The 12,789-nt window shown below is 42.9% G+C and overlaps 1 protein-coding gene across 1 annotated transcript in view; it reads right to left on the bottom strand.

Moving 5' to 3' along the window:
* Positions 1-4,515: 4,515 nt before the first annotated feature.
* LOC139467987 (high affinity choline transporter 1-like) overlaps positions 4,516-12,789 on the bottom strand; it is a 31,347-nt gene continuing 23,073 nt past the window's right edge. Inside the window, exons 2-8 of the mRNA XM_071249620.1 lie at positions 12,099-12,206; positions 10,677-10,832; positions 10,095-10,243; positions 9,369-9,515; positions 8,075-8,204; positions 7,500-7,717; positions 4,516-5,154 (exon numbers count right to left, since the gene is read on the bottom strand). Coding sequence (XP_071105721.1) covers positions 4,516-5,154; positions 7,500-7,717; positions 8,075-8,204; positions 9,369-9,515; positions 10,095-10,243; positions 10,677-10,832; positions 12,099-12,206 — 1,547 coding nt within the window. The remainder of the gene's footprint in view (positions 5,155-7,499; positions 7,718-8,074; positions 8,205-9,368; positions 9,516-10,094; positions 10,244-10,676; positions 10,833-12,098; positions 12,207-12,789) is intronic.

Below are 12,789 nucleotides of genomic sequence, written 5' to 3'. Positions count from 1 at the left end.
TTGAGGAAGTCTCTAGTAATACGGGCTCTATGGGGTGTGGCGTTATATTGTTGGAACACCGTCCGTTGTTGACGCTGGATGGAAGGAAGAACCACTGGCTGTAAGATATTGTCAATGTAGCGTTGTGCTGTCAGATTGCCTTCGATGATGACAAGTTCCGTCTTCTCGTCCCCGCAAATGCTGCCCCAGACCATCACACTTCCGCCCCCGTAAGGTTCCACCTCCTGGACACAACAAGGAGCCGTACGTTCACCAAGTCGTCGATAAACTCGCGTCCGCCCATCAGGTTTGAAGAGTTGGAATCTTCTCTCGTCACTAAACAGCACTCGCCGCCATTCCCTTTGTTGCCATCGCTGAGTTTGCCTGCGCCACGTCAATCTGGCACGTCGATGTTGACGGGTCAAGGTTATTCCCTTGAAAGGGCGATAAGCCCGGAGACCATAATGGCGTAGTCGTCTGCTGACCGGATGTCCTTAGCTGACGTGATGACGTCACAGTAAGAAATCTGTTCCTCAGATGAAGTACCCGTAAAAAGGTCATCCTGCGGGGTCGTGACCTTCGGTCTGCCACTCCGTGGTCTGTCTGCGGTTCTGCCAGTCTGTCGGAGACGTGCGACCAGTCTGGTAATGGTCATCTTGGAGCAGTTCATGTTAATGGCAACCGCTCTCTGTGTCGCTCCCATCTGCAGTATACATATGGCTCTCTCCCTCTGGACAACGGTCAGTCGTTGCATGTTCCTTGGTGTTAATCATCGCAACCAATGATAGGGAACAGATCCGTGCGTAATTTATACCCGGAAATTGCACGATAATTTGGATAATCAGGACCAGTCACTCCCCACTCGAAACCGTCAATGTGCGATTTTGCATTAAAATGTAAATATGAAATGTAGAACATGCAACTTAATGAGACTGTCCAGCACATTGTCAGTGGATGCCCAACTTTGGCACCGTATCTTGAGCGACATGATGGAGTGGCTCTATCATTTTATTACCGTCTGTGGTTTTGACACGGAGGTCCATCTATTACGACCCAGAATATGTAGAGGGCGTGATGGAAAATCATAAATGCTAAATTCTTTGGAACAGGCCCATATACAGCCTCAGTCCTATCCAGGCCAACAAACCTGATCTTGTCCTTTTTGATAAATCAAATGAAATCATTTATATCATTAAATTTTCTGTCCCTTTTTTGATTGACAAGATTCGGGAAAAACATGGCAATTATGCGAACCTCGCTTTCGAAATGTCACGCTTGCATCCGCTTGCTTACAAGTTGTCTGACACCCCATTGTTCTCGGTGCCTTAGGTTTGACACCCCCCAATCTGTTGACTGACATTGGGAGAGTAAACGGGTTTGCTACCAGGAATACAGCCCTTCTGACAATCTGGGTAAAACAGACGGCTGCAGTTTTGGGGAGTCTTCACATTCTCCGAAAAGTTCTGTGTGGGATTGACTAGGCAGCGCTTCAGGGAGAAGTCCCATTCGCTGTCTGGGCTGCGTGTAGAGGGGGCAAGGGCCCTGAGCTGATGATGAGCCTATGACTGTGCAAGGATCACCCAAACCCTCTTTCCTGCATTTTATAATTTGATCGGTAAATAACAACAACAACAATAATAATAAGAAGAAGAAGAAGAAGAAGAAATTCATAATAATGATGTGTATTTTACTAACAATTATGGAATATTTGTTGCACTCATACTAATGCACTCTTCAAAAAAGGAAACGCATAGGTATATTGAGAATTCCCCAGTAATCGCCATAAGGAAAATTCTTATGTTTGACTCCCGTTAATCATGTCATGTTTGTTGTGAATTGCGCGCAGACACATCTCAAAATGTTGTTTGTAAAGTAATAACGTTTATCAGCAAAAATGCAAAGGATGCACGGAAATTGCTTTCAGAATTTTTTTCAGCACAATGCACGTGCAAAATGTTGGAAACAAGAGTAGAGACACTGGCTATAAAAGACAAAATTCATCAGTTCATTACGAGTTTTCTGACGTGAACGGAGATCGAAAAATGCCAAGATTAACTGCAGCTGACCGAAATATCTCTATTGGACGTTTTGAAGCAGGGGAGTCCCAGTTCACCGTTGCAAGACACTTCAACGTTCACCAAAGCACCATATCTCGACTATGGGATCGATATACTCGCACTAATTCGACTCAAGATCATCCCAGAAGTGGAAGACCAAGAGTGACCTCCCCTGCTCGGGATCGGTACATCCGGTTGCATCACCTTCGGAATCGATTTGCTACAGCAACGGACACTGCAGGACAAGTGCCTGGTATACGAAGAATTTCCGACCAAACCATAAAAAATCGTCTGAGGGTAAGTGGGAATTTGATCGAGACGACCATAAGTTGGACCTGTCTTGCGACGTCTACACCGTCAACGACGTGTCCGGTGGTGCAACAGAGTACAGGCATGGGTTCTCAGGAATTGGCGACGCGTTTGGTTCAGCGATGAGTCACGCTTTCTTCTTCAACGACGGGATGGAAGACAACGTGTATACCGACGTCGACATGAACGTTTTGCGCCAAACTGCGTTCGACAGGTGGACCGATTTGGTGGAGGGAGTGTCATGGTGTGGGGAGCCATATCCTACACGGGTAGATCACAGTTAGTGGTTGTCCAGGACAATCTTACAGCAAACCGATACATAGACCCGAATTCTGCGACCTCACCTCCTCCCAACTTTGGACCGCCAGAGGGAGCTGTTCCAACATGACAACGCTCGGCCCCACACAACACGTGCAACAGTTATTTTCCTTGTTAATGAAAACATCAATGTCCTTCCAAGGCCGTCCAAATCGCCTGATCTCAACCCGATTGAACATTTGTGGGACGAACTTGATCGACGCGTCCGTCAACGTCACCAGCGTCCCAACACTGGCACAACTCGCCAACGCCTTACAGGAGGAATGGCGAAGAATTCCCCACGAAAAAATCCGACGACTTGTGCAATCTGTGCCAAGGAGGTGTCGAGCACTGACAGCTGCAAGAGGTGGTGTGACCAGGTACTGACCATGGGGCCCCCTTGTGGCTACACATGTGCAATGACTGAAATGAATTAATGCTGACAATGACGACAATGCTTTTGTCGATCACTGTGTCTAATTTCATTTGATTGTGTTCACGCATATTCTGTGTAGATTCTTTTACATCCGCTTAATAAATATCCTTATTTTTTAACTATGCGTTTCTTCTTTTGAAGAGTGTATTATTAATTTTAGTTTTGATACCAATGCCATGTCATAAATAATATAATTAATTTTTTTTTCAATCACTATCAAATAGTGATGATGCCAGGTGTTCGCGAAAAGGTGAGCGTGTCCTGCCCCGCCGATGGCACCCGACAAAAACACATGTAAAGGCAAGTCAACTGTTCACCTGAAAAATCACTGGAACATATATAGAAGGTATAGGGTATTGCATCAGACATAATTTTTTATCACACATGCGTAAAATTTTGAAAAGTTCTCCACATGTCTACCATGAAACGTTTTTTAAAACTTTGCCTTGGATGTTGTAACCTTGAACAAAACTCTTCTGGGCAGGAGACCGCTCTGTGGAATCTTGGTAGAAAGAGCACGCTCGAATGTACCACAAAAGTTGTGAAATGTCATCATCAAAGGCTGGAACTGCAGGAATATTGCTCGACATAATTAAGGGAAGACAGCCAAAGTTAAATTGGCAATGTATGGCACAACATGTTTTTCGCATGTTTTAGGGAGTACCAGTGGCCCAGTCGTCTAAGGCGCCGCGATTCGCTGTGCAGAGTTGCGTCCCTTTGGCACGCCAGAAACCTATGATTGTCGGTTCGAATCCCGGTTCGCCCCGATTATGTTTCTAGGTTTGTCAGCACCATACCCGTGCTCGTGGGTTCACCGAAGTGGTAAACGTCTGAGACCTGCATCACTTCGGGCTTTCCTCCCACATTAAGCTGACGTGCCGCGATATAACTGTAATACTGTTAAATGCGGCGTTAAAGACAACTCAGTCACTCACTCACTCGCATGTTCTCATCTTTATATGATGGATCTGTTTTGAACGCAGCAATACTAACTCCCATCTCCATCTTCCTTAACTTTGTTCCAAACATTATATACGTATACTTCCCGATAATTATCGATCTAACATCGTTATGATCAACGCCTCAAGATGTCCTAAAAAATAAACACAAATACTGCTGATTTAAAGTTTATATCTATCAATGCATCACTTACATGTATTTCAATTCTGATAAATTTGCGAGAGAAAGAATTAGTGAGTAATTGACTTTGGTTTAACTCCGCTTTCAACAGTATTTCAGTTGTATCACGCCGCGTGTAGTTTCAAAAAGGAATCTTCGGTTCAAATACAGGTAATCCTGACATTCATAGCACTTTATCGAAACCTGAGACACTGTACAAACAAATCATTATCAATTTGATGTTGAAAAACGTTATATTTAGAGCTTTAACGGTCTATTATGTGGTAATAATGACCAAATAACACGTTTAGTGATTATCTACAATCTTGTGCTGTAAGTAATTAAATTCTGTGCCTTCCGTTGTTTTACCTCGTTGTCGCTCAGATCAAGTTTCTTAACCTCGATGTCGCCCAACTCCCGTTTCTTTACCTCGTTTTCGCTCACCTCCTTTGCGTGCACCTCTCGGTTATTCAACTCCCCAGCAGTGGACGCACCCAGTGCAACAGTATCCACGATATTCTCGTTGTCATGAAAATTCTTGAGAAAATCATACTTCAGGGGTATAATATTTCTGGTGAAGATAGTCTTGGCAAGAAACGACACAGTGACAATTGTAAAGAACGTAAGGAGCATGATCAATGTCCTGAACGGGAAGAGTTGTCCGTCCTTGTCAGTATAGAATGGATAGTTGATCAGCGCAGGCAGGCCAATGAGAGGTTCACCACTGATCATACGCAGCAGAATGGACAGGAAAAATCCAGAGAGACTACCGTAGGCGTTGGAAACGTTTACAAAGAGGACGCAAGTGAGTTGGGGAAAGAGGATGACGTACATGAGGTCCCCAGACATGACGTAGAGGCCGTAGACAGTGTTGGAGGTGATGGCGATTACGGTTCCAGCAGCCCCAACTACCAACACACTGATTCGTACCACCCAGATCAGCTCGCGGTCAGAGACCTACAGCAAGTACGCAAAGGCTGATATAATGTACATGTGCACTCACGCACATACACATACATACAAACCACTGTTATGTTATGTTACAATGCATGTTAATGATTATTTTATTTAACATACCGTATTCGACGTAATAAGCGCCCAGGGCGCTCTCAAAATTAGGAACAGGGGGCTCTTATTAGAATATTATTTTGGTGAAAAAATGAGTTGAAAGATAATATCGTGGTTTTATGCTGACAGCCTGAACTGTTTATGTACGACAGATATATTTTTTCAGAATTTAATTGCCCATAATTAAGGGTACATATAACACATGAGTGCGTATCATACGCGAAAAAATAAGTCTGGTGTACAGTGATCAATCGGAAGGGTGCCAATTGGGATTGTTCACAAGCCAATATATTAGGAAATATCGCCGTGGGCGCTTATTAGAGCGGGGCGCTTATTACATCGAATACGGTAGTTCAGTTTAAACTTGCTATAAACAGAAAAGAGAGATTGACATTTCAGAAAGAATCTACTGCTACCCCAGAATAAAACATATTCGTTATACAAATAGTATTGACATGACATAGGGGTCGTAGGTTACGGTTAAGTCAGAAATACGTTACTACAATAGAGTAGGACAGAATCCCCATACAACAAGCATGACGTATTACGGTAGGGTAGAATTGGGCAGATTCGCCGTATAATAAGCTTTATTATGCCTCAAAGTGAGAGAGACCAGAACTACTGACCCCATGTGAGCCCTATACCGTCAGTAAAAATCCAAGATGGTTGTTACTGATCTAATATGAGACCGTATACCGTCAGTAACAGCCATCTTGGATTTTCAAACACCCACTTCACATATTCAACATGAACATTCTGGTACAAAAATTCGTTATTCGACACTGTTTTGTGTTTTAATATCATTAATTGTGATTTTCAAGGTTGGCATCTGAGGTTTCAAGAGTATTCTCCCTTTGACCCTAAACGTCAGCGTACTAAACTTAGAAGAGTAGTACGATATGGATACCACACAGTGTAAACTTTTCGGCATTATAAATTCGTTATGGTGTATTTAGTTGCCGTATACGGTGTCATATTAGGTTAGCAGAAAAATATTGGGCTCTCAACTATAGACACCATACCTAATAATGGTGTGCGGTAGTGTGCACAGAATCACTATACAGCAAGCATCTAGCGTGCGGTAGGGTGCACATAATCACTATACAGCAAACATCTAGTGTGCGGTAGTGTGCACAGAATCACTATACAGCAAGCATCTAGTGTGCCGTAGTGTGCACAGAATCACTATACAGCAAGCATCTAGTGTGCGGTAGGGTGCACAGAATCACTATACAGCAAGCATCTAGTGTGCGGTAGTGTGCACAGAATCACTATACAGCAAGCATCTAGTGTGCGGTAGTGTGCACAGAATCACTATACAGCAAGCATCTAGTGTGCGGTAGGGTGCACAGAATCACTATACAGCAAGCATCTAGTGTGCGGTAGTGTGCACAGAATCACTATACAGCAAGCATCTAGTGTGCGGTAGTGTGCACAGAATCACTATACAGCAAGCATCTAGTGTGCGGTAGGGTGCACAGAATCACTATACAGCAAGCATCTAGTGTGCGGTAGGGTGCACAGAATCACTATACAGCAAGCATCTAGTGTGCGGTAGGGTGCACAGAATCACTATACAGCAAGCATCTAGTGTGCGGTAGGTTTGCACAGAATCACTATACAGCAAGCATCTAGTGTGCGGTAGTGTGCACAGAATCACTATACAGCAAGCATCTAGTGTGCGGTAGTGTGCACAGAATCACTATACAGCAAGCATCTAGTGTGCGGTAGGGTGCACAGAATCACTATACAGCAAGCATCTAGTGTGCGGTAGTGTGCACAGAATCACTATACAGCAAGCATCTAGTGTGCGGTAGTGTGCACAGAATCACTATACAGCAAGCATCTAGTGTGCGGTAGGGTGCACAGAATCACTATACAGCAAGCATCTAGTGTGCGGTAGGGTGCACAGAATCACTATACAGCAAGCATCTAGTGTGCGGTAGGGTGCACAGAATCACTATACAGCAAGCATCTAGTGTGCGGTAGGGTGCACAGAATTACTATACAGCAAGCATCTAGTGTGATGTAGTGTGGCACAGAATCACTATACAGCAAGCATCTAGTGTGTGGAAGAGTGGCACAGAATTACTACTCAATAAGAACTAGTGTGCGGAAGAGTGGCACAGAATCACTATACAGTAGGTAACCAGTTTGCGGTAGAGCGACACAGAGTAAACTTCACTGTGCAACTGGTTGGCTTCACAATTCAACTTTATTCACACGAGATTTACCTTGGTCTTGAAAACACCTCGGTACCAGTTGTTGGCGAAAATGGAAGCAGTGGAAAGAGTGGTGGAGTCGGCAGATGACATGGCAGCAGCAGAGATGGCAGCGAGACCGATGACAGAGACGGGGAGTGGACACATGTACTGGAGGACCAAGGGTAGAATAAATGGCAGCTGATCAGAGGCCAGAGGGACCTCATTCGGGTACGAGGTTTGATTCCAATCTGCAAATGATACAATAATGTACCTATTTATTCAATTATGCCTAGTAACCAGTTTTAAGCTACTGATATTTTATTAACTTTTAAGGGGAACGGATCGATCAGTCGCCTCAATGCGCTGTGCAGAGTTGCGTCTCTCATTTTTCGCCTTATTGTGGTGTTTGGTTTCGTTGATTTGATCAAAGTGGCAAATTTCTACGACTTGCATCCATTTAACCCAAGTCACTCTCTTTTCGGGCTGGATTTTATATCACGTGCTCTGATTGAATAGATATTGTGCATATACGCGACTATGGAATATTAAAACTAAATAGTATGAAAAACCATTGACATGACAAATTCCATTGCTTTCAATATTACCTGCAGATGCGCCAATTACTCCCATGACGGCTGGGGGTACCGCGAACAGCAGACACAGTACAGAAGACAGCATTAGAGATATACGGGCGCTTCTCGGAGTCTTGCATGCGAGCACACGTTGATAGAATGGCTGCAGAAAAAAGATAACTATACAAGCAATGCTTTCTACTTGTACACACAAGTGTTGATTCAGATACAAATGCGATATGTAGAAAATGTGCAGCCCAAATGATAACCATTTGTACAGCGCTATTTTCTGATATACTTTATCTACATCGCACTCTTTCCAGTTTCACTCTTTTTGTTCTTCTTAGGGATCTTTTCGTCTCTTTCGTGATTTGGAATCGTTGCTTTGAGCTACTCTTAAACCATCATACAATATATCAGCGGTCTTCTGTGTTTCCACTTCTATAGGTACGGGATTTTTATGGAGACAGGATATTTCCTCAGATGAAGCTGCAAAACTAGTTTTTGAAAACTGTTTCAAAGCATCTTCACGTCTATTTTATTGAGGCAGACATTTTTACAACAGTGTTATTTGGCAGTGTATTTTATTGTTTGACAATGATTGTAACTGTTTGCGTTGAGATTCGGTAGACGCTCATTGCATTGTGTTTGGACGTCAGGCGTGTAGTACTAATTAATGTAAGCAGTCGCCAGGATGATACTATATTTAGATGCTAGTTTGGCGTGTAAACTTCCTGCCCGGTATACCGCGAATGGCGATATGCAGTCTGTTATAGAAACACGTGGATTATTCTTTGTTGTGAGGGCACTGTGTAGCAATTTCCAGTAGCTATGTAGGTAGGTTGTATATAAGGAGTGAATATATATTATTATCACTGACTGTTGTTGTCACCATTGTATTTTTGTATCTGATACTGACCACTCTCATCATATTATATAGTGCCACTGAACATTGTCTCCCACTCTATTGGGTACCGCCATTGTAATTGCTGTGTAGTACTTTGTATTGAGTTGCAAACTAAGTTGATTTTGTAATACATCTGTTTATTGTATGCCACTTGTTGGTTGTGTGTTGGTTTCACACTAAGTTCTTTACTGATTTCCGGGTAAACATACTGTTTGAGTTTGGGAATCCACGCGTAACAGAAGTAAATATTAATTTTGGTTAAGCGATAAGAAGAAAATAATCTTTTTTTAGGATAAAATCCTCGACTCCGACATCCCCTCCCCCCCCCCCCCCCCATTTGATATCAGTACAAATCAATGTGCTCAACGTGTAAGTGAACACCCTCTCTCTACACCGGTCTCTCTGTGTGGGTTATTTTACCTGCCAAGGTATCCCTCCAAAAATAAGTAGACCGTAGATGTCTATGAATGTCCCGATCTCGTTTGTCGGTAGAGTGCCGGGCCACAGTGTTTTCATCTTCTCCTTGTCCACTGACGGGTGGTGGAGAGCGAAAGGGAAGGACAATACCTAAAATTGAAAGTATGACATCTTTTAGGAACATTGTGAAGTGTAGCTCATTAGTCTCATGGCGAAAGAAGGCGCCTATATAAATCAACACTCGCTCGCATGGTCCATACCAGTGACGTCCAGTTCACCCTTCCTTCAGCAATGAAGCCTAGAATGCCAGACTGACTCAATGGCAGAGAAGCAATGGAAGCTGTCTTCCTAGTTATCTCTAAAGATACAGACCGTTGTTATCTCTAAACATACAGGTTCTAGGTATCTCTCCAGGTATCTCTAAAGATGCAGATCCTATTTTCCTCTGAAGATGCATACCCTTGGTATCTCTATAGATACATATCGTAGTTATCTCTAAACATGCAGTGCCAAGTTACATCTTAAGATGCAGGTCCAAGTTATATTTACAGATGCGTGTCTCTGAAGCTGCAGGTTCAAGTTATATCTAAAAAGATGTAGGTCCTGGTTATATCTTAAGATGCAGGTCCTAGGGGTTTACCGCCTTTGCCAAACACATGAGGACTGACATACCACTGACAGACCAAGGGTCATTTATGGTAGAATATTGGATGTCTATGTCTCACTTACCAGCCCTACAGCAATAAAGAATAGTTGCACGAGATCTGTGTAGGCCACAGACCACAGGCCACCAAGCAAAGTATAGCACACAGCAATGGCGGCCGATACGATAATGGATGTAGTTTTGTCGACGTCGAGGATGATGGCGACGGTTGATCCTGTAAAACGGCAACCATGTTTGTGAAACATGTCAACTTTCCGTAACACTGAATCCTCGAGTTAAAAATAGACAGTTTTGTATAAAACGACTACCAAAATTGCAAATCGTTTACTTTGTATTCATTTGGCGTAAATTGTGATCACAAAAATGCAACACTTCATTTCGAAAAGGCTGTACTGTGCTTTGTTTGTTCGTTGGTTGTTTAACGACGCAAATATTTATACACCATACCTTGGTGCATTTACATACTAGAGTCTGGACTAGACAAACCAGTGATTGATAGTATGACCAACATCCCACGTCGTCCGGGCACGAATAGGATACCGAGCCTGACAAATGTATATATTAATAGCCTCTTACGACCAGCGTATGTTGCTTGGGGCCTATTCTAACCCTCCTGTCGTGCAATAATGAGGAAACAGTTGTTCTACCGAGTGCTGACAAGATGGCGGCTGTCCAGAAGAGGTCTCCTACAAACTCTGGCAAGCACATCAGCGCCCCCACCCTCGCACCGTACTTCTTCTGAAACGGGTCGTACATTGTCACGTAGTTGGCCCGACGCATCTTCGGACCGTAGAACCAGCCACCTGGATATATAAAAACGCTTAACTCAAACAGTTGGTTATTGGACGCATTAAGCCACCAATATTTTTGTTTGTTTGTTGTTTAACGCCGCATTTAGCAATATTCCAGCTATATGACGACGGTCTGTATATAATCGATAACAACCTTCAAACAAGTCAGCTACTCTGACCACCCAATCCCGTTAGACGCCTCTTACGACAAGCATGCGTTGTTGAAGACAATTCTAACCCGCACCGTCCATGATAATCCGATGTATTATTTCGCCATCCAAGTCAATACCCTAGACCCATTCCCACTGCTCCGTTTCAAGTGCGATTTCTCTGACGCTAAATATAGCCGTCCAATAAGATAAAACGATGTGCGAGAGACATTTTGTGCGGGGTTTCTGACAGGAGAGATGGATATATCTGGTGACTTCCTAAAGAAGGCCTTGGAACAGAATGGATGAAGGGTATTTACTGAAGTAGAATGGACATAATTATGACCGACTGGATAACTGAGGATCCATGTTTACATGAAGCCTCATGGTTCGATTTACTCTTGTGATAATGGGTGAAGATGTGAATATTAAGCAACGCCTCAGTCGCCAATATTTAATCTAAATCTTTTCTGTGTGTAAACCTGTGGTTGATAGTATTGGGAGAGAACAATGTTGTCGGGGACGATGACTTGCAACAAACAAAGTCACCGAACCACAATCAGTAGAGTGTTGGCCATGGGAACTTATTCCAACACGGCAAGATCCACATGAGATGACGCTTCAGTAAGGAGAGCGTAACTCTTGCTGTAAGAAGTGCGTAGCATTTACGATAAGGATGGGGTATTCTTGCCATAAGGGACCCCTTCTGTGGTCTTAGGGGATAAAGCGCCAGCCTTGAGTGCGGAAGGTCGGTTGTTCGATCCCCAGGCATGACAAGACGTTAAAATGTGGCATTCGTTGTTTCCTTGCCTGGCGCTCTGCATAAAGGGTATGAAACAAGTACTGGTCAGCTCGGAGTCGGTATGTGTGAGTTGAGAGTATCTATGTTAAATTGCGGGACGAAATGTCAGTGAACCAGCACTATAGAACCTGCATTAGTCCGGACTAGTACAATCAGCCAAACACATACACGTGCATGCACGTCGGAATATGATGCAATGATCTTGAAATACGCTTCTTGAACTACTACCATATATTGGGCGTTATAAGGCATCAGCTGTGTGAATGTCTTGGTTAGTACATGGCATGATTAAGAAATTTCTTAATAACGTAAGTGCAAATAACTTACCTATGAAGAGTCCAATACAATAGCCTATTGGAGCCTGTGTCCAGAGAAGACCTCTTGATGCGATTATTTCTGCCGTGCCGTTAACATATGCTCCGCCAACATTCGTTGCTAGGTGTGAAGAATAGACATAGCTTGACATTATTTCTTAATGCAAGAAATATGTTAAAAATATATATAATGACAACATAAGTACTTTCTACTGTTGTTTATTCTAACCATTTGCTTACTTGTTTGTTGTATAACGCCACATTTATACCTGGACAAATAATTTGAATCAATCGTCTATAAACCTTTCACGTCACAAGCGGCTTCGAGATGGGATATGCTGAACGCACAGCCAGTGATGAACTTAAATAACTACAGGTTTTTATTTCTTTTTTGGGGGGTATTTATCAATTTCTTTTTCATTTACTTTAGAAGAAAAACATTATCTTATTACAAGTAAAGTTTATACTGAATTAGTTTTAGGATTGCTTTTCAAAAATTCGTAACATTTAATTTGATTTAAGTAACATTCTCAGACAAAGATAAGTTTCCCAAAATGTCCCACAATATTTCAAATTTCAGGAACCCCCTACAATTTCCTTTTCCTTTTCGAACACACTTTCATCCAGGTTGTTCAATTATAGGAACGTGTTGCAGAGCTCATGATGTTAATTCCACTACTTGTGGGTGTCAAGGCTCATCATAC

The sequence above is a fragment of the Haliotis cracherodii genome, unplaced genomic scaffold (genome assembly GCF_022045235.1).
Source record: "Haliotis cracherodii isolate W230 unplaced genomic scaffold, xgHalCrac1.p SCAF_2, whole genome shotgun sequence".
In the NCBI taxonomy this organism is placed as follows: domain Eukaryota; kingdom Metazoa; phylum Mollusca; class Gastropoda; order Lepetellida; family Haliotidae; genus Haliotis; species Haliotis cracherodii.
The sequence above is the reverse complement of the archived record's forward strand: the minus strand, read 5'-3'. Positions and strand labels throughout refer to the sequence as shown.